Source organism: Rhynchophorus ferrugineus, unplaced genomic scaffold, assembly GCF_030347505.1.
Source record: "Rhynchophorus ferrugineus isolate W39M unplaced genomic scaffold, kcgeb_rfMv2 rfM7, whole genome shotgun sequence".
Classification (NCBI taxonomy): Eukaryota; Metazoa; Arthropoda; class Insecta; order Coleoptera; family Curculionidae; genus Rhynchophorus; species Rhynchophorus ferrugineus.
The window spans coordinates 14325497-14348970 of NW_027472586.1; the positions used below are offsets into that span (position 1 = coordinate 14325497).

At 34.0% G+C, this 23474-nt stretch overlaps 1 protein-coding gene across 1 annotated transcript in view; it reads left to right on the plus strand.

Moving 5' to 3' along the window:
• The window catches only part of osy (ABC transporter oskyddad), a 40117-nt gene extending 19166 nt beyond the window's left edge, over positions 1 to 20951 (plus strand). Inside the window, exons 4-14 of the mRNA XM_076410160.1 lie at positions 7174 to 7310; positions 9187 to 9406; positions 16000 to 16273; positions 17403 to 17588; positions 19350 to 19540; positions 19599 to 19776; positions 19830 to 19945; positions 20004 to 20074; positions 20151 to 20416; positions 20472 to 20646; positions 20714 to 20951. Of these exons, the coding sequence (XP_076266275.1) occupies positions 7174 to 7310; positions 9187 to 9406; positions 16000 to 16273; positions 17403 to 17588; positions 19350 to 19540; positions 19599 to 19776; positions 19830 to 19945; positions 20004 to 20074; positions 20151 to 20416; positions 20472 to 20646; positions 20714 to 20840 (1941 nt within the window). The 3' untranslated portion in view covers positions 20841 to 20951. The remainder of the gene's footprint in view (positions 1 to 7173; positions 7311 to 9186; positions 9407 to 15999; positions 16274 to 17402; positions 17589 to 19349; positions 19541 to 19598; positions 19777 to 19829; positions 19946 to 20003; positions 20075 to 20150; positions 20417 to 20471; positions 20647 to 20713) is intronic.
• Positions 20952 to 23474: the final 2523 nt, after the last annotated feature.

Genomic DNA, 23474 nt, shown 5'->3' on the forward strand with positions numbered 1-23474 from the left:
TCTAAATACATAAATTGAAATAATAAGTCTTCCTTCATTTTATTATAAGCTTTTAAAAATTGTATTCTTTTAAAAAAACAATATCCGCATGTTCCGATTTTGGCAGGCTAACAGGTCAATTGAAAAGTCCCCGGCCTACCATAGTAAAACAAATTTTTTTGGCAAAATCAGTTTTTTTTTTATTCAACATAATTCTCTTCAAGTGTGATGTACACTGATCATAGCGACGCTCCAACTTTTTGATACCATTTTTGTAGTACGATCTGTCCTTTGCTTCAAAATAGGCCTCAATTTCGGCGATCACCTCTTCATTCGACGAAAATTTCTTTTCAGCGAGCATTCTTTTGAGATCTGAGAACAATAAATAGTCGCTGGGGGCCAGATCTGGAGAATACGGTATCTTTAGTATGTCTGCTATTTCATTCAAATTCAATTTACGATAATTCAAAATCATTTAGTGGATTTTTTTAATGTTTTCGTTGGTAACAACCTCTTTTGGACGTTCACAGTCTTCGGTGCTCATTTCACCATGTCTAAACTAAGCATACCAATCTTTGATGTTGAGCCCTTGTTAGGGCTAACTAAGAAACATATGGATTTAATTCTAGTGGGGTCATCTATGTGTTGGGCCGGGGACTTTTCAATTGATCTGTAGCATAATAATTAAATTAACTACTAGATTATACGTTTTTACAGGAGATTATTTAGTGAAGCGACCTTCTATATGTATATATGTATATCCCATTGGATAAATTGTAGAATGCTAAAACAATGATAAAAAAATAACCATGATACTTCTAAATGTTCGCGAACTTATTGTACAACCTAATATAAATTTGAAAACATGTGTAAATACATAATGTGGGAACAAATACGTTCTTGGTATGGTTTTGGTCGTAGGGCAAAGAAACAAAGTTCACACACGGTAAATAGAACCGGTTCAATGGCAATGGTTGAATGGTAAATTCAACAAGGTTCTACATTCGTTGTCGTCTAATGTAACAATTATGTTATTATTTCTGGTATATCGATAACATTATTGATGCATGATTATCCATATGTGTGAATTATTGATCGTAATCATTGGGACCAGAAATGTTTTTGACTGGAATAGATACTTTTAAAAAAATGGTGGAAGTTAAAGGAATAATATCGGTTTTGATACATATATACTAAATAACAATTAATTATTATTAGCCGTAATGCTTCTTCAAACATTTCTATTGTTTCAGTTTGTTTGCAATATTGGGTGAAGCGTTGAGATATAGACATTTTTTGTATTACATCTTACATTAGATATGCTTAGTACAATCTTCATTTACAAATTAGTTATTAATCAATAAGACGAGTATGGGATAGATACATTAGGATGTATTACCCAAATTAAAATGAAAATAGACTACATGAAAACAGAACAAAACTTAAGTTTAGAGTCACATTATACACTACACATTTTTATTTAATCTTCAGATATCTTGCGCGTCGTCTAGTAGTTGTACTGCTTCCACGGTGCTATGATTTAATAAACTGATTTAATATTTGACAACCAATAAGATACTACTACATTTGACAATAATTCCGCGATAACAACTTGCTCATCTTGCGGATTAGTCCGAAAGGTCATACCCGGTCAAAAGGAGGTTGTGACACGTGCAGGAATATTGCAGGGCAGTATTTCTTTTATCCAAACGCCTTGTTAAAAACCGATGTGATTGTATGCACTTTGTCGATTGTTGAGTGACTATTTCGAAATCCAAAGTGGAAATTTCGTAAGTGGTTTAATACGTTTTAATAGTAGTTTTTTAAATAAATTGGATATTGCAGGTAGCATATATAGTTTTTTCCCTTTGCAGAATGTCGTGATTTTGCCACTATACAATAGTACGGTGTTGATATAAAGTTGTCGGGGACAGACGTAAAGTGTATATATAAAATAATAAATTAACAAATAAATAAAATTAATAAAACAAACACAGAGGCTAAAACTACAAATAGTCTATATACAATTTAAAAATGAACACAAATGCAGGACTACAAACACAACCATAACGAAGTCGAGGTTCTATCCAGACAGCACATATCAGCACCCATACCGAAGTCGTAATGAGTATTTACTCTGTAACACTTGCTAACACGATGCAAAGACCCTGTTGTGGTTTGCCTCCTGGGTTCAACGACGTTGTACCTCGTTTTTTTGGGGCCTGATTTACGAGCTGAAAAGGTTTCCTTGCTGATTTTGACTCAATTTTGAGAGGATTGCCCGTGAAGGCGCTTTATTTGGAGTATGAGAACCTTTGGCGGCTTGGTTACCTGATAGGGAACGCCTCTGACATGGATCTGATGTGAGAAATGTTGGAGGGAACTGAGGTTGCATGGAATTTCTTGTATAAGGAGAAAGCGAACCGTGTTATTTTTAGTGTGTCAGTTTCCTGATGAATTTGGGTATTTCTGACAAACCATGGCTCATTCAGAGTTTGCCTGAGAAGTTTATTTTGCATTACCTCAAGCTTTTCCACTAGTTCCGGCCTGATAAACCCATACCAAGTGTTAGATCCATATAACATGACAGGTCTGATAAGCAGCTTGTAAAGCAAAACTTTAATCATCGGGAACAATTTACTTTTTCTGTTTTGTTTTGTCGCCACGGGATTGAGACTTTTTCCACTCTCAACTGGTTGGCGCGGATATCTCTTTGATTGTGAAAGATTATGGCCTGGGTTTTTTGGGGGTTAATTTGCAATCCCCAGAAATTTAACCACCGGACTGTGGCATTTAATTGAATTTGAAGTTTTCTCTAAGAGGCATCTACAAAACGAGAACGAGAACTGCTGTGTCATCCGCGTATTGGGCGGTTTCAACATCTTTCTTTATTGGGATGTCTGACATGAACAGGTTGAATAATGCTGGGGCTAATGGGGAACTTTGGGGGACTCCTGCTTTAACTGGTTTAGGACTGGAGAGTGCATTACCGATCTTTATTTAAACGGACCTATCGGACAAAAAAGTACGTAGTAAAATTGGCTGGTCTTCGGGTAAACCTGCTTCGATGACTTTGTGTATAAATGCCGTCGTGTCAAACGCTTTTATTAGGTCTAAAAAGACCGCGCATAGCTTGTGCTTTTCCTTCATGGCGAAGTGAATTTCTGCGGGCAATCTAGTGGTCTGATGTGCACATGAATGTTTGGCTCTGAACCCGTGTTGTTCGTCTGGTATGATATGGTTCTGCTCAGTGAACCGGTTGAGTGTAAAAAATATCGCTCTTTCAGCAATCTTCGATATTGAACAAAACAGGCTGATGGGCTTGTAGTCTGAAGGCGAAGAATCTGCTCCTTTTTTCGAAATCACGAATGTGTGCATGTTTCAAAATTTTTGGGAAGTGCTGCAGCTGCATGATGGAATTTATGATGTTGATTAATTCGGTCAGGAGCTGGGCTTTTTCGCTGTCCCAGACTGCGAGGTTACCTGACACTTCAGATTTCAGGGGGGGAATGTCTTTTTTGACTTTCCCCGCTAGACTTTTCGAGATTCTCCAGATATCTGCGGGCGGGTCAAGTCTTTCATTGTAGAGAAGTGGGTCCCACTTCTCCTCTCTCCAGACTTTGACTGTTTTACGGACTTGGCTGGATGCCTCGTTAGTCTCCCTTTTATCGTCGGGGTCTAAGGTTGCACGAGTTCTTCTGTGTAGTCTGTTCTTGTGGTGAATTCATTCCCTGACATTTGGCGGCAATGCTGTGTTGTAATTGTCTTGCGGAGATGGGATTGTGACCGTTGCCTACTTGTGAGCATTTTGAATATCATTTCTAAGCTTGGTAATTGCTTCCTCGATTTCTTCGCGGTTGTTTATTTTGGGGATTGGACCTGTTTTCAGTAGGATCTCTTGAAATAGTTTCCAGTCGGTTTTTGACAACCCGTGCGCTCATTTCCGGTATAGGATGATTGACAGTGAGTCGGTGACCAGGTTGAACTTCTGTTCCAGGAAACATTCGAGAGCATTTCGGAAATCGGTCAGGATTAACCATTCTTTGAAGGATTGTGTTGTTATGTCATATAATAATATAGTGTCATATCATGTCTTGGATGTCGTATAGTGATAAAATTAGTGAATATTTTTGTAAATTGAAAGTTCTTTCAGATGAAATGATATAAAGCCGTAGATTTTCACGATTTTTACGAAATTTCACGAAAATGTCTCAAACAATCTCATATAAAAATTAAAGTTACATATCAGGCTGCCTCCCATATACAAAGTTGCAACCAGGTTTACACGTCTTAATCATTAGAAGTAGTGCCAAGCGGGAATATTTATAGCGGTAAATTAAACAAATAATTCTAATTTTACAAAATCTGCTTAAATAAAAGATCACATTTGAATGAAACACATCAAAAACAAAATATAATCTGACAAATGTTATTGTTTACAAATATACACATTTTTTAATTAGCCTAACAAAATAATTTTAATTATTTTCATTCAATATTAATGAAACATTTCCGTCTTCGGTGATCATGTCACCATGCCTAAACTTGACATACCAAACCTTGATGATTGTTTTTCCTGGGGCAGTGTCCAGAAACTCGGCATCAAGCCAAGTTTTTGCTTCAACTGTATGTTTTCCCTTCAAAAAGCAATATTTTATCAACACGCGAATTTCCTTTTCATTCATTTTTTTTCATAATAATAAAACTTGCTTCACTCAAAATGCTATAATTCACAAACTAATGATCCGATAGCTGGCAAATTTATACACGCATCTTTTGAGAGTTAGGGCTAACTAAAAACATATGGATTTAATTCTAGTAGCACCATCTATGTATCAGGCTGGGGACTTCTCAATTGTTGCGTGTTGTCCAATAGTTGAATTGCTATCACGTTGATGTGATTTATTAATCTAATTTCATATTTTAAGGCGAAATATTGAAGAACTTCGTAGATCCAATTTGATTTCGAGGTTATCGCGCAGTTCTTCGTTGATTACGTAGCGATAACAATTGGTTTTTGTTGGCAGCATTGAATTATTAGCCGATTTGATGTGTTAGTACAACCTTATATTTGCACCCCATAAGTTTAAATAGGTTTTATAAGCCACTGATATGCTTTACTCTTTGTCTAACGTGATTTTAACTTGGGAATAATACATTAACAATCAAGAGGAATACGATCTTCTTCCGCTTTTATTACGTTCTCAGCTATATAGTTTCTACAATCAATGCCAGTGAAATGTTTTTCCAGTAATAAGTTTACTTTTGTATAAACATTATTAAATCTTTTTCTTCTTCCTATATTGCTATTCGTATCGTCATAACCAATTCCCGCAAGTTTTTTTTATTTCCGATTTATTTATGTTATGCAATATTTGCTGATTTATTTGCAAAAGCGAGACACTTTTTAACATATAAATAAGATTCATTTTTCAGTAATTAGTTTGAAATAGTTCGGGATAATTAACCACATTGGCGTCATGCATAGCAGTGCAGTTAGTCGATATGATTCAACTACATTGTGGACTTTTCCAAGTTTTTATACTAGATTGCATGTTACTTGTAAGAATATATGGATAGTTATAAAATTCAGTTTCTCTCGGTATAGGTATATCATCACATTACCATTAGAGGTGTTTTCTAAACATTGATCTTTACCACAACTATCATTTCTTCGCTTAATTAAAATCGTTTACGGGAAAATATTTTTTAAAGATATTCCGAGGTGGTCCCGTTGGAACCAAATCAGAATCTGATGGGATGAAGGGGGGAAATCGAGGAATACCTTCAAATTTCAAAGACACGTACAAAGTTTTCACATATTTTTTTGATCTAAAATAGTCAGATATTTTTGTATAATTCATAATCAGTTTGCTTTTTAAGTACTGACCATATCATATAAGAAGTCGTAGAAATATTGCAGACAACTATTTCTATGATGTAACGGTTAGAATGTTAAGCTCACTCGCGAAGTTTGCGGGTTGGGTTTCCAACGGGGGAGGCAATTTTTTTTCCTAGTTTGGTTGGAAAATTTATGAAATCATCTAGACTAAGTACCGGATCCCGGAACCTGAAGCTTTCCTTATTTTCAATCATAGTTTTTTTATTCTTATTTTTCATCATAAGGCGTATAATTTAAACATATAATATATAATATAAAAAGAGAGAAATATAACATATAAAAACTAAAACATATAACAGTAAGAAGAGAGAAATAATATATTTTAACAGAAAAATTGAACCGACATCAAAAAATAAATAAGCAGCTCACTGAAAGTTAAAAAATAATCAAACTTAGATTTTTATCACAAAAAAAAGTTTTAAAATAAAATATGCATATAATAATCATTGTAGTAACTAGATAAAAATAAACAAAGAACTTATTTCATCTATCTACTACACGTACTAATCTAATTTCTAACTAAAATCCTGACTTCAAACTGTTCAGTTGGTGGTAATTAAAATTATATATTGTAAATAGATAAATAGGTTTAGGTGGGTATTAAGCTAAATTGTGTTATTATAAGTATAAAATAAAATACGTGTAGTAGATATGTTAAATAAGTTGTTAAATATATTTTGGTTCCATTAATTTGGCTATATATTTTTGGCTGTTCTTTGTATCTCTAACTTTAGTTCCCTTTCCTTGATCTTCCATTGTGACGCTGTATGAATGCTGTATGACGCTGAAATGAATTTAATTTATGTTTTATTACTAACTTGTATTGTTTTATTTATACTTGATTTACTATTATTACACATTTTATTATTATATTATATATATATATATATATATATATATATATATATATTATTTGTTTGCAAATTGTGATCGACGTTTTGCTGTTTTATAATATATTTATTTTATTCTTGATCCTACATGTTTTATATTTATGGTGGTATTTTTATTGCATCTATATTTATACTCTTATATTATTTTTTTATATAATATCTATATTATTAGTATAACTGTATTAGTTTTAGTGTCCCTAAAAAGCGGTTAGGTTGTTAATCAATAAAAAATAAATGTTTTGCAACCAATTTTTTCCAGTATTTTTAAAACTATACCATTCTTATACCATTACCGTATATCGTAAAAAGATCAACATTGTTAAATTTAATTCACTTGCAAATTTAAGATATATTTTATAGATCTTTATGACTCGAAGCCACTAAAAACCGTGTAATTTACAGGAAATGGCTCTCTATGGCGAGTTTACAATCAGGGAGACGCTCAGGTACTTCGGATGGTTGTCCGGCAAAACTACAGAAGAGATCGACGATAAACTAGAATTTCTGGTTAATTTTCTGATGCTACCTGACTCCGAACGGTAAGACCTTGATTATTTAAAGAGGCTTGAATTGGAGGTTAGTTGTTGTGGAAAATTTTAACCGAATTTACCGTTATACGGCAATAATTCGATTTATTTAACGGTCAACATTTCATTTTCTTAACATTTTTAAATAAATAAAAACATATACGGTCTATCCAAAGAAGTTCTTTACATACGTCATCTAAATGTGTAACGTCAAAACGTCGCAATATTGCCGTGTCAACTCTTGAGTTTTAGTTCAGTTTGGCTTTGACATACAACGAAATTCTAATCTAAGTAAAATAATCAAACAAAAATACTGATCTCCAGTATAATTTATCTTTAAATTATAGTAAATCTAGTGCATATATTATCGAAGGACTTAAAACTACAAATACACAGTTATAACATTTTGTGGGATAGGGTTGTGTTTAATTATATTTACATTGAACTATTTTATTATCATAAGTTCTCGTATATTAATTATATACCCACCTTTACTTGTTTCCACTCTCATCACCCTATCTTAGAAATTTGCAGCATTGAATCATATTCAGAATGTTATTCGATTGAATAACTAAGCTGTTAATTTCCACTCTATCTAACATTTGTTCACAGTTGCACAATGTGTCAATTTCTTCTTCAATGTGTCTGATCCAGCTCATCCAAACCGAAGATGTTATTAATCATTCCTATTTCCAGCATGAAGTACAATATATCTGCAAATAATTATTAATAAAAACCTAATCAAATGTTATTCCAATATTTACCTATTTCTATCAACTTTTGGTGTCATAATATTATCATCTTGCCATGAGTGACCACTAGCTATATTGGTCCCATTCTGTAATATCCATGTCTCATCTAAATACATAAATTGAAATAAAAAGTCTTCCTTTATTTTATTATATGCTCTTAAAAATTGTATGCTTTTAAAAGCAATATCCGGAAATTCCATTAGATCTCTTCGATACTTTTCAGACTAATAGTTTCCTTTGCAAAACTTTCATTAAATTATGTTTGTATTGAAAAACTACTCACTGTTTATACATTTCATATATCTATTCGCCACCCGCTTCGTATGAGAACGATTATTTTTTCGGTGAATTCAAGATTATATTTTTCATTTTTTAATACCTTTTAATGACCATGCCCATACTAACATTCGGTGCAGCCGCAACATGCTAAAAAACGCGTATTATGATTATAAACGCAATCTGTTCTGTCTAGCTTCAGCATTTTCAATCAGAGTAATATTGAGCAGCGATTGACAGACATTTGATAACCTACAGACTTTTGCAGGCTGATTCGTATACTAGTTCGAACGTATCAGACTGCATCGTATCTCTTTTTAATTGCAATAAAATGAGAAGGAAAATGTTGTCTGATTCTAAAACGAATTTACAAATTTCAGCAAGCAATGCATTAAACATCTTGATGACGTATGTTCACTGCTTCTTTGGATAGACTATACCAAATGCAATTCGTAGAAATGATAAATTTCTTTTAATCTCGAAGCTGATATTTCCTTCTCGTTTTATCCTAGTTAAACAGAGACAGATGCTGTGTGATGCGTCAACATGTAACCTCTGTAACCATGTGTATTGGTACTGCTTAACACTGTTGTCAAATATCTACAAAATTCTTCAAAACGCTGTAAACCAAAATTCCGCAATATTGCGACGTGCCGACGTTATAAATTTTGATGACGTGCATTGGCTCTTTTATTGAATAGTTTAAAATTAATCTGCAAAGTTGAAGACTAGTGGCCAACGGTTGGTAACAATGTATTAATCATAAATACAGGGTGGCGTTGTGTTATTTATTGTCGATTGATCCATTTTTATTTCTTATCGGCTTATTTTTTTATATATTCCGCATAATTTTGTTGCAGTCAAGTAAAAATTCTCAGCGGTGGCCAACAGCGACGGGTGTCGCTGGCTGCAACGTTGGTACACGAGCCGGAACTGTTGATTCTCGACGAACCAACAGTGGGAGTGGATCCCTTGCTGCGCCAAAACATCTGGAACCACCTGGTGGAGATCACCAAGCACGGCAAGACGACGGTCATCATCACCACGCACTACATCGATGAAACTCGCCAGGCCCACTTGGTATGTAGCATATCGATTCGGCGAAGAGGGGATTAATTGAATGTTTTGTATATTTTTTTCTTTCGTCGAAAACATCGACAAGGCCGACGTCAAAGTTCACCAGCATAGATCGACGGTCATTTAGACGGTTCCACATGACACACGCTAATTTTATGCGAATTATTTGTTTTACATCAGAAACAACTTAAATATTGAAACTGGTCGGCTAAAGGTCTTTGTGTTTAACTCATTAAATGCGGAACAAGCTTCGCCGTCGTAATGTAAACAAATGGAATTATCCTTCATAAATTTCGATATGGCCGTATTATTAAGTTGACGGGAAATTGATTGCGGTTTTACATAAAACCATTTTTTATATATTGTTCACTTGAACTTGATCGATAGGCGAGAAAGTAATCTCCGTTTTTAGATAGTAATACTTATTTAATGGAGATACTGTAGCATGATTGAGTTAAATATGTTATTTATATTGATACAAGAGCCAGTGTCGAAAAGAAGAAGATCAACTAGTACAGGGCGCTCTAATTTGTATCGAATCTGTTCAAAAATATATAAAAGACCAGCGATGTAAATAAAGTTTCTCTTTTGTCCCAAGGCCATAAGTTATGTTATTAATTCCGTCTCGTCCCGAGTAATAAGTGATCCGTAACAGGTTGTGGGCCCAGATTTCTCGGTATAAATAGGAAGAAGCAATGGACTGAAGACTGAGAATGCAGACGAATAGAGGTTACGTAAGGTTCGAGTTCGGTAAAGTGTGTATATAATTATATATACACGTAGGAAAAGGAAAGTGGAAGTAAGAATGTGGCTGTATGCAACAGACGGAATTAAGTTATGGAGCACTAGAGCACTCAAGGATCGATGAAACACCAGAAAACTATAAACATGTGATCTTTATTTATCGGTAGTATAGAAAGAAACATTGTAATCAATGGAGCAATCAAGAGTTTAGTAACGCAGCCGTGTATAATTTACAAGGTTTAGGGAAAAAATAAAAATTAGAAACATGGGAAGCAACAGAATTGTCGGTAGGATAAAGAGAAACATTATAATCAATTTACAAGGTTTAGTGAAGCACTAAAGAATTAAAAACATGAGGATATACAGAATTATCAGTAGAATAAGAAGAAACATTCAAACTAATGGAGAAGGGTTTTTAATGTGCAAGGACTAGAAAAGTACTGAAAACTAGAAACATGAAGTCCAACAGAGTTAGAGGTAAGATAAAAAGCCATCGAAACCAATGAAGGAGAATTTAGTTGCAATGTATTAGAATTTTGATATAAATATCAATTCAATAAACCAGGAAAATAAAGCAAATCGTGCTGGAATCATATTTTTAAATGGAATAATGGACTAAATGTTTATGTCAGAAAACCAGAGGGTTTAATTACTCAAACAATATACCAACAATTAAATTAAGAATTGAAGATTCAATGAAGTGATGAACAAGTTAGGGTTGAAGAGATCAGATTATGACTATTGTTTATTTACAAAGGTAGTAATTATTCGGTACTATTCAACGGTGATGCATTAATAAAAGGACACAAAGCGCAAACAGTGGACTTATTGGAAAGTCTTTATGAAGTACAAAAGTAGAAAGTTTTCTTTTAATGGAAATAGAAGAGACAGAAAAAGTGTTTAATGTCTCATCATTTAACAACTGCTTGAGGAAACGTGGAGGATTGTAACACCGATTGAAAATAATATTGATAATAGTGAAGAAATAATGAAAGATGAACTGTTTAGAAGTGATTTAGATAGACCAACAAAATGCGCATGGAAAGTTCTAAAAAGAGTACTACGATACTTCAGTGGTAGGAGAGACCATGGACTAATATAAAGCGATAATGGACTTGAGGGAACAAGTTATGAACACTGGGATTGTGACCAACTAGAAAAAGTTTTAATCGATTCATGCCATTTCATAGAGGCAACCCAGCGGCATGGAATAAATTCATTCGAAGGCAAGAACAAACTAAATAATTGGTATTAAAAGTGAATAAGTTTTGGCAGCTATTTCTATGATTGTTCAAAGTTTATTTTTTAATTGCGTTTAAAGGGAGAATTATGTCTAAAGAAAAAAAAATTGTTACGTTTGTTTATCACATAATTGTGCAGACTTATACAATTAAATCATTAAGTACAATTAAATTCGCACCATGTAGAAATAGAATAGTTCTAAGTTCAAACAAATTCGAATGCAATAATTTTGTTCTGGCAATTTAAATATAATTTTCGAATTTTTGTTTATGATGTTAATTAGGTTAACTTATCAGGTACATTTAAATTGAGATGGGGTGTTAAATGCAGTGCAGAAAAGAAGAACAACAACTTGTAGAGGGCGCTGTAATCTGTATAGAGGCTGCTCAAAAATTTATAAAAGACCAGAGATGTAAATAAAGTCTCTCTTTTGTTCCAAAGCCATAAGTGGTGTTAATAATTCCGACCCGTCCCGAATCGTAAGTTATTCCGAACAGTTTGAAATATAACAGTCCATAGAATGTTCTAGATGTCCTAGTTGGTGATATTAGAATGAAATTATTCTTGAGCTGCTCGTATCTTTACTGGCAGCAATTAATGCAATTGAAGCAGCCAATTAAAAACCACGGAGGTGATCAGTAGAAAATATGTTCTTTTTCAGCACGATATCGGCACTGATTGGTAAGAATTGGGAGAGTTTAATTAGGAAATTTTTATGCGCAAGAGGAGGAAGCGCAATAATAATAAAAAAATCATTTGTCACTATAAAAAATCCGGTCTCAATTTAGCATAAAATCAATTAACAGCAGCAGATATACGGTTATATTAGCCGCAATTTATTGCCCTCCAAGATAAAATCAAAAGAAGGAAAATTATATGAATGTCCTAAATAACCTAGGAGAAAATATATAATTGGTGGTGATTTCAATGCAAAAAATAGGAAGATGGGCATAAAGCAGCTGTCTACTGAGCATGTCAACTGCGAAACGAACTTATTGGCCGACTGATCCAGAGAAAAGTCCTGACCAGTTAGATTTATTCACACAGTTCACCTTCACAGTTCCAACACAGTTAGTTCAGATCACATCACACGCCACGATCACAGCGATTCTGACACCGAGTGAATATATAATAAAAAAATACTTTTAACAAAAAAATTGAACCGGCTGAAAAATGAAGAAATAATCATTTATAACACAAACATAAGAATTTAAAAATATTTTATTTGTCCCTTTTTAGTGTTAGATATTTACTGAATAAATTACGCAGTTATTTAATTTAATATTACAATGAGTAGGCCATGTAAAGGTTCAGCTCGTATGAGCAAAAATAGCAATAAAGAAACGATGATTAAAAATAAAGAACGCTTCAGGACCCGGGGAGCGCTACCTGTCTAGGTGATCTGACAAATTTTCCAACCAAACTAGAATAGAAAAAAGTTGTTATCCTAGTTCAGAATCGAAGTTACCACCTCCGCGTGTGTGCAGAACACTCTAACCGGTACACCAAACAAACAGTTGCTACCTTTGTTTCTACGACATCTCATATCATAAGGTTTATAGTAAAAAGCAATCTGAGTGGTTTTTACACTAAATTATTTCCGATTTTTTGTCACATCAACTCAGCAATAACATTATACACAAACATCTGATCGATCCACAATTGACGGAGAAATCGGCGAACATACATTAAAAATATATATATATATATATATATATATATATACAGCCGAACATGGAACTTCCTCCTTTTTCAGAGTCGGTTAAAAAGAACAAAACCCAACGTCAACAAATTAGATAACAGACGATTTGCTGAAGAACTGAAAAACTAAATGGTTCGCTTAAGATCGCTGACCAATTAATTTTGAAGCAGAAAAATTCGTTATAGATATCCAACAGGCTGTTTCGAAAAATGCTTCAGATATTAGTAGTAAAATTAAAGGAATTCATTATCGGAAAACATCAGGATATGGTAGCTGAAAAAGAAAGCTACGGAAAATATGGCAACGATATGAAATGGCAAGCATGAAACGAGAAATACTGGAAATGAAATACAATTTCGTAAATAACCAGCTGCGAAATCTAAAAGATGACAAGGAAATTTATTCGCTCTGGCAAGCCAACAAATACCAAAAACGGTCATGTCTACACAGTTCATCTATAAGATACCTACAACAAAAACGAAAGCATTTGCTGACCATCTAGGAAAAAACCTTCAGCCAAACGAAAGTGATATTGAGTATAATTTGCCGACAATTCAAATAGTTAGAAAGAGGTAACCAAATTTATGAAAGCTGACATTAACCCAAAAAAAATCACCAGGCTATGACTTAATAACAGGACAATAGGTGGAAACACTTCCAAGAAAGGGTATTATAAAAACTCTCAGACGTCTGGAAGATGGCTGAAATTATCATATTCCTAAAAGCTGGAAAATCAACAAATGATATAAAAGCCTATAGACCTATATCACTGTTACCAATAATATATAAGGTAAAAGCCTCTGTAGAAAAGAATATAACCGATTATTCAGACAAAAACCTAATACCTACACAGCAGTTTGGGTTTATTAGCAAACCTTCAACGATTGACCACATGCATAGAAATAGCTGTAATGGAAAAAGCCTATGAAGGTAAAAAAGTATGTTCATATATATTCTTAGAGTTCCGCTATCATTTTCCTCTTTGTTGTATTCGGAGACGTGGTTACCAGTTACATATGCACATTGCACGCATTTTAAGGCGAATTTTGAAAATGTTCCCGTACAAAATTCAATTAGTCCAAAAATTACTACCGAAGGATCCTGATCAATGAGTTGCAATTATGATCACGCAATCCTAAGGCTGTCTGGTGAAATTAAAGATTCTTCATCTAAATTGATAATGAGCGATGAAGCCTTCGTAGCCGAATTCTTCTCGGTGGCCACGTTAATAAACAGAACAGTCGGTTTTGGGGAACACAGAATCCTCAATTAATTCATGATACATCATCATTGCATCCACTATAAACAAACAATATCGTGTGGTATTCATGCTGGAAATATCAATGGTCCCTATTTTTTGAAAATGGCCAAGGTGTTGCAGTTACTGTTAATGCTGAACGGTACCAAGACATGATTCGAAATTTTCTTGTGCCTGAAATGGAAGAATAAGGACTAGAGGATGGTTTCAGCAAAATGTGGCCCGCACACAGAGCTCGTTCAACAATTCAATTATTGAAAGCCTAATTTCGCGAAGTGGCGATTTAGCATGGACAGTCGGATTTCCGGATTTAACAGCACCAGACTTTTTCTTATGGGGTAAAATTTATGTTAATAACCCCCAAAACGATTCAACATCTTCATCAGACAATATTCGTCACGAAATTGAAGAAACTCAGCCTGAGATGTTTCAGGATATCATGAAAAATACCTTAAAAAGAGCCGTACCACTGTAATCAAAATTCAATAAAGACGGGTCGATATTGAAATATGTGTGAAGTATTAAGGACATTAATTATTTTTTACGAATCCATTTGTATTATATTAGCTTTAAGATCATGAGTCGATTAGAGCTTCCAAGCCCTTCAAAAATCGGAGATCTTTATAAATTCCTTACGCCAAGCCCTTCGTAACTTTTTATCCTTTGTCACTTTTCTATCAACTCATATTACTACGTAAGGCCCTATTCACTTGGTTTAACTCCATCGTACTTCTGGCAACAAAACTAAAATCCGAGTTTTTCGAAGGTTTATTTTGACAATCCTTCTTACGGCTCCGAGTCTTGAACACTATTACACACAGTTGAGGAACAAATGCAGAAACACAAATTGCCATGGTCTGTAGAATGAAAAATTAACGAATTACTCAAAGGCTTCTGTGGCGAAATCGACATTTTTGGCGAAAGAGCTCCAGAAAACACTTAATTTAAGATCAGAGAAAGCGATATGACAAATAAAAGATTAACATTGTCCTAGGTCAGAACAGTTGCAACCAATTGCCGACAGTGGTGATATTTGGTGAAGAATATTGGATATCCTGTGGCACCAACATTGGTATTGATTGAGAAGAAACTATCCTCCCTAACTCATACTATACTATGAATATGAATTGATGGTGATGATAAATTAATACTCCGATCATATTTTGTAGGAAATTTGCGGACAGTCACCTCAAAACTTTCATTATTTTCTAAAATTTGCCCAACAGTGAAAACACAATATTCTTTCATTTAGTTATTCAATATTTAACCGAAAAATTTGGTTTGGTTGGCGCAGTGGTCAAGACAGGTCCGTCCTCTTACTGTTGCGGTAGTTGCGGGTTCGAATCCTGCTGGGGCGTGGTTGTAAACATATGCTTGTAATACTTCATAAAGCTAGACTGTAAAATTCGACAAGGAAAATCATCTCAGTCACGCCAGTAACCAAACTTGGTAAGACCGTATGTCTTCTGGGATTATCTCTAAGTTGATCACTCGCCAGTCGGTAGGCTTAATGCCGAGGGCCGTGGTTCGGAGCCCACCTTAAGCAGGTCCAGTTTTAGTTCGTAAAATAGAGACTCCAAAATGTTTCAAAAAAATGTTACTTTTTGTAATGCATGTAATGTTTTTCATTCTTTTTAATGGTATTTTCAGATAGGACTGATGAGAGGCGGTTATTTCTTAGCCGAAGCGTCCCCAGAACGTCTCATCAATCAGTTCAGCGCGGATAGTCTCGAGGATGTGTTCCTCAAACTCAGCGTCATCCAAAACATGGGCAAACGACGCAGATCCAGTATCCTGCAAGCGGTCACCGAAACCATACCCATTCCTGCAGGTGCGGTCAACGAGGCTGCCGTCCTAGACGATGAAGTTGGCGAGATTTCCGGAGAGTTTGGTGATAATGTGTCTGTGTCGAGCAGGACTGCCAGTAAGTTGATATGGATGTTGAATGGACAGCATTTTTTTAAATTATTATTATTTACTTTCCTAATTTGCTACGGTTTTAAAATTACAAAGTCCTTATTCAATAATAGACACTTTGGTCTACTGCATTTAATGTGCATTGAATTTTACGAATAACTTCACTTCTTTTACTCTCTTTAGTATTTTGACTAAGCCATCAATATCTAGGAGCTGCAGAACCTTAGCATTGATGGGCTGATGGAGCCTCTGTCCGTGCCTTTGGGCATAGTCCTTGACAACCTTATCGACAATTTTTAACTTCAAGTCCTTATGCAAATTGTAATTACGAATGTACTATGGAGCATCAACAATACCTCTCAGTACCCTGTTTTGGAATCTTTGTATGATATTTATATTACTTTGACTGATACAACCCCATAGTAAAACACCATCACCACCAAATTAACACTGGTTGCAACACTTGTTGGTAAAGTAAAAACTTTTTGTATACTGGCAGGGTTGAATATCTACCCAATAGCCAGTACATTTTTTTTATTTCAACTTAAGTCCTTCATAATTTTTGTTAACTTGTGGTTTCCACCTAAGTTTAACATGAAGGGTCAGCCAAGTTATTTGAATGTATTTCCATACGGGATTATTTGTCGTTTTATATATACCGGCTTGTGCTTGATTCTTTTGTTGGTGAAATTAATATAGACTGATTTATTTTGATGCATTTTGGTAAGCCTTTTTTCTGTCGAACATTGTGTTTCGACAATAGCTGTTTGTAACTTTTTGGTTGATTCAATATCTCGAATGGCTAGGATTGCAGTATCATGTAGCAACAACATTTTCATTGAATGTAGGCAAGTCTAAATGTAAAGGATATAAAGGACTGATCCAAATATATCTCACTGTGGTACACCTGTTTCTATTTTGCTCAAGTTCGAATAAGCATCCTCGTGTGTGATATATATGAATCTAATATTTTTGACATTAACATTTGAACAAGTATTTTAATCTTATGCTTTAAACCATCATGCCAAACTTTATCGAAAACTTGAGCAACGTCTAAAAATATTGCAGTACAAATTTTATTTTCTTCCACTGCTTTTTCTAAGCGTGGAATATACACGACGTAAATCTTGTTTCAGGGCGAGTGTCTATTGTACCAGAACCGACAGCCGAAGAGGTACCGCCCGAACTTCCCCCAGAAGAAAAGACCACAATGCAGTTCACTGATTATCTGAAGGTGGTAAACTTTTGGCACATGCGCGTACTCATTTGGAAGAACTTTCTATGGATGTGGCGCAATATACCCATAATGGCTTTTATCATAGGTAACAATAGCTGTTAACTAATTGTATAATATATAAATTAAATTACCGCGCATTCACCATTTTAAGATTCTTCAAAGTTTATTTTGGTACAAAAATAATACGAGTAACCTTACGAATACCTTTCGTAACTTATTTTAAAGTGGCATAAATAATCCAAAATAAAGTGCTTTTATAATAGATAACCGTGTCAGAATTATCCTTTAAATAAAATTGACTCAAATTAACCAAATCTGGCGCATTCGCCATAACCGTATTTGTAGTGAATTTTTAAATGTACCTTGTTTAAAAATAAGCATTCTTGATAAAATAATCCACACTATAAATATATTTTTTAACTATATTATTTATTTTTTATTATCTTACATTAAATATGCTTAGTACAATCTTATTTTACAAATTAATTTATTATTACTGTTCTGTTGTACTTGCATCAATACACAAGCCAGGCGAGTACGGGATAAATACATCAGTATATATTTAGTATTTTAAAATAAAATTTAACTTAAGCAAAAATTAGGAGTAATACTTTACAGTATCCAAGTTAGTGTAGTTTGGTTTGATGTTTTGATTTCCTGCGTATTATCCAGTAGCTGCGTTGTTTCCATGTTAGTGTGAATTAGTAAACTTATTTCACGCTTTAAGACGAAATCTTGAATAACTTCGTAAGTCTATTTGATTTCGAGGTCATTGTGCACCTCTTCATTGATTATGTAGTGATAAGCATTGACAATTAATCGTAGAATCTTGAATCTGCTTGGTTTGATGTTTTAGTGCAACCTCATATTTGCACCCTCTAAGTCCAAATTGACTGTTAAACCAAGCTCTTTGATTTTAAGTCAAATTGAGAGCAGATTTCGACTAACCAGTACAGTTGCTTGATTTTGAGACTAATCTGTTCTGATTTTGGTCTAATATGTTTCCAATTTAATCTGCCATCGAGATGGATGCTGAGGTATTTAGCTGATTCTGCTTGAGGAATCGGACATCAGTCAAGTTATATAATTAGGTTCTTGTGATTTTTACACAAAGTTAACATGGACAGATTTGGAGCTATTAAGCTTCATTTTCCAGTCTCTAGTCAATTTGTAGATCTTGTTGACTGCCACTTTTTCTACAGCCTTAAGCAGATATATAACTTTTTCCATGATAACTGTGTCGTCGGCAAATATTCCAAGTACTGTTTCTTTTGTTGTTGGGTTATCAACAATGTAGAGCAGATTCAGGAATGGTCCTAAAGCACTACCCTGGGGAACTTCAGCCCAAATAAGCTTAAATGTTGACAATACTGTTTCATGCCAAACTCCAAATTTTCTTTCGAAAAGACATGATTAGCAGTTGCCAATAGTTAGCGGTACCGGTAACGGTATAATTTGCTCATATTGTAGATTAGTCCAAAATTCGGTCAAAACCTTGTGAGAAATCCTGAAATATTGCAAGGCAGTACTTCTTTTCTTCAAATGCCTTTTCAACAATCGCTGTTACCTTGGGCACTTGGTCGATTCTCAAATGGTGATTTCGGAATTCAAACTACTTGGTATATTTATCAAATCTTATTCAATCAATTTGTCATATCTCCAAAAAAACTATATTGGTGATAGAAATTTAGTATCTATTAACAAGCTTGGATCTACTAATATATTTTCTTAATATAATAAATTTAAATATGATGTACCAACAACAACAACAACCTTCATTTTCCTCCAAATCTCATTTTTTTTGTACCACACATCAATCCTTATTAACGTAATTAAATCGATTCAGGTTTACCCGTTGGTCAGACCATACTCTTCTGCCTCTCCATCGGACACGATCCCAAGCACGTCCCTGTTTCAATAGTCAACCACGAAATCAACTATCCCATGGAAAAATGTCAATTCGTACCAGGCTGTAACGCGTCTCGACTTAGTTGCAACTACTTTGAATACCTTTCCAGCAATTATTCAGTAGACTTGGTAAAATATACATTACAAAAAACTAGCACAAACCAATAAAATTCAATGTTTTTTATAGACCTATTATGCAAGCGAGGAAGAGGCCAGAAGCACGGTCGAAAGGGGCAAGTCTTGGGCCATGCTCGTTGTTCCACATAATTTCTCCGAGTCCCTGCGAGCCCGGATGGATCAGGGCAAGGATGTAGAGCAGTGGGATCTGGAAACGTCAAAAATCGATGTCTACGCCGATAAATCAAGTATGTCCGCTGTCATATCCTTATAACAATATGTACGATTCATATATTTTTAGATGAAAACATCGCAACCTATCTGACCAGGGACTTCCTCTTCGGCTTCGAGAATTTTACAAAAAATTTCCTGCAATCGTGCGACATCAATCCAAAAGTCTTTGGAAGACCTGTGAGAGTAAGAAACAACAAATTTACGAAATCTCCGATACCTAATTCTGCCTAATTATTTCTAGTTTGAGAATCCAATTTATGGTAATGAAGAACCAGATTTCACTGATTTCGCATCTCCAGGTCTTGTGCTAACGTAAGTTTATATTTTTGAACAGCAAAAAAATACGATATAGAAAGAATCACCAATTTATAATTAATAATTTTTGCAGGATTATATTTTTCATGGCTGTAGCATTGACCTCGGGCTCTATGCTGCTAGAAAGGAACGAGGGTATATTGGAACGATCCCTAGTCAACGGAATAACGGGTACGGAGATCCTGTTCTCACAAGTAATTACTCAGTTCGTAGTGATGTTTGGGCAGACCACCATGGTGTTGCTCGTCGCATTCGTATTCTTCCAACTCACCCAGAACGGAAGCTGGCCCCTATTGTTCAGTCTGACTATATTGTCTGGCGTCTGCGGCATGTGTTTCGGTAAGAAGAGTGACGAGTTAAATGACTATTTGGTTTTTGTACGGTAAACTTGCAGGTTTCGTAGTGGCCTGTACATGTGATAACGAACGCTCAGCTACCTATCTTGCCCTGGGTAGTTTCCTTCCAATCGTAATGTTATGTGGTATTATCTGGCCTATCCAGGCAATGAGTCCATACTTGATGTGGATATCGGACTTCCTACCGTTAACACAAGCAACGGAAAGCCTCAGGTAAGCTTAATAGTTTCATCGCGCAAGAACAAGCGCGGAAATAAATATAAACCATAACTATTTTTAGGTGCATCATCGCCAGAGGATGGGGCATTCAAGTACCCGTGGTATATTACGGATTCCTGTCCCTTCTCTTATGGATAGCGATCTTTCTAACGATCAGCATTTTGGTCCTTAAATTCAAGAAGGGTTAGTCCTTTTACCTGTCCAATTAAGCGTGATACAATCTTGCCCTAGTTCTCTTTAGTTGTAGATATTTACTGTACCTCGTTATTATTTAATACAATAAATTATTTCTAAGACTATACTGGCTGTTGAAATTTTCGGTTGCCTAACCACAATGAATCAAAATGAGTAATAAATTTGAGTTTATTTCTAATTATGTAAAGGTAGACCAAAGAGTAATAGAAAGAAAACTCAATAGGGATCTCTGGCCAAAAGTTTTGTTTTGCCCAACATCCAGATCCACATATCGGCCATTCAAGTAACTTGATTGGCCAATTTAAATCAGCGTTATAGGCACCTGTAAAAAACATTTAGCTGTGAAGACATTTGATTGGTTTTTTAATTAAATTTACCATGCTGGTTGTAAATTGACCATTAAAATTCAAATAAAAAACAATTTAATTTCTGAAAAAAATTTATTAAATAAAATTCAATGGATATAATATGATATATATATATATATATATATATATATATATATATATATATATATATATATATATATATATATATATATATATATATATATATATATATATAATATTTAATATTTTTGTATGTTTGCTGTATTATCGACGTGGCAATATGGCGGGATAAAATAAAAGAGATAGCTCAAAGACTGACAGTATAATAAAACAATTTTCTGGGACATAAGAAGACATTGCCTGGACTGGTTTATTCATATAGGAACATCTGGAATTGAAGTTATAGTCTCACCCGTTAGTATAAAATGTAAATTATCTAAAGAGTCCTCATGTTCATCCTCTTCACATTTCCCTGAAGGCGAAAAGAAACTGAAACGAATCGAACCAATCAGATCCCGTCGCGGCTCTTAACATAGCTAGATGTTAGCGACATCTAGATGTTGGACGTCGGGAGACATTTCCCCAAAATTTCCTATAAAGTTAAATCTCTGTTTCCCTGTAAGGTAAATTGTGTATAAGTTTTATAAATAAATATAATAATTTCTATTCTGCCTCGAAAAAATATTTTAAAAATACATAAACGAACAAATATATAGATTTGTAATGGTTGTTGAGTGTAATAAAATACAAATAATTTTCTCTCTTCTTTAAGTAAATTAATCCGCAAATAATCCAATAATAAGACGAATTTATTTACTTAAACGAGTAATATTACAAATATATAAAGAAAAAGGAAAGAAGAAAAATAGAAAATATATAAAAACAAATATGTGTAAAAAAGTTGAATTGTAAATACAAATTGATACGTATAGTGAAGAGAATTATGAATGAGTTGGATTCACTTACTAAATCGGATGCCTAATGAAAAATGAAAATGAAGGAAAAATCGCCAGATTTCTTGATGTACTGTTGACTGGTTTTCTTGTATTCTTACTCTAGACTCCGATTCTCCTTCTTCGAACGATGCATCCTGTTTTGTCACTAAGAAAGCTGGTTCAACAAACCCTTTGTGCAGCCTGATTCATTCAGATTTTCAGAGAGGGAAATATTTTTCTAACTACGACTTTCTCATCAGGATGGAACACGTGCGTTATAAATTAAGATGCTCGAATACTCAACGGTATTGTGGCTTCTTGAAGTTTAATGGGTCTGCCACAATACGGGGTCAGCAGATCTAACTTGTTACACGCTTTGTCTAGCCCTAGTCCTACTTTCCATTATCCGGAGCACTCGATAACGAGCCAATGCGACATACTTTATGCTGGTCATGTGTTTTCTATATTGTTGGATACCTTTTCCAACTATGGCCTGGCTTCACCAAACATTCGATACAATATTAAATGTATATTATCTCAAGTTATAATTTTTTGCTCATGTCATAATAAATTTAAAAGCATTTAAAACAATTATAAAATATGAAAACCTAATAAATATTTTACTAGACCCCTAGAGCTATCTGAACTAATACGACACAAAGCGTTACATTTTCCCTTAAACATATATTTTTTATATATACATATATATATACATATATATTTTCCCTTAAATATATATATATATATATATATATATATATATATATATATATATATATATATATATATATATATATATATATATATATATATATATATATCGGGTTTTGTAATAAGGGAGGGTGGATGTTGAAATAGAATGTGCTGTGTGTGAAGTATTAATGATTTTTTTACAGTTCAAAAACCTATGTATGGAATATAACATAGCCCAATTGCCACTTCCACTGCCCAATCCACTGCCACTTCTCGTGGTGTCAGTCACTCTACTGTACAGACAGAACTGATTTTTTTCATCTTATTCACATAGACTTCTTATTTCAGAAAATCCACAAGAAAAATTTCGCACAACAGATTCAAATTCATTTCTGAAAAGAGATTCATATAATAAAATTGAAACGATAGAGTAGATTAGCATCAAAATCGTGAAGCGTTCCACATTTCTATAAACCAATCACCTTTCAAAAATCCTTTAATGATTGATTGTTAGGAGACTAAATTGAATGTTGATATCAAAAATATATATATATATATATATACATTTATATATATATATATATATATATATATATATATATATATATATATATATATATATATATATATATATATATATATATATACAAATATGATTTTATACCTAGTA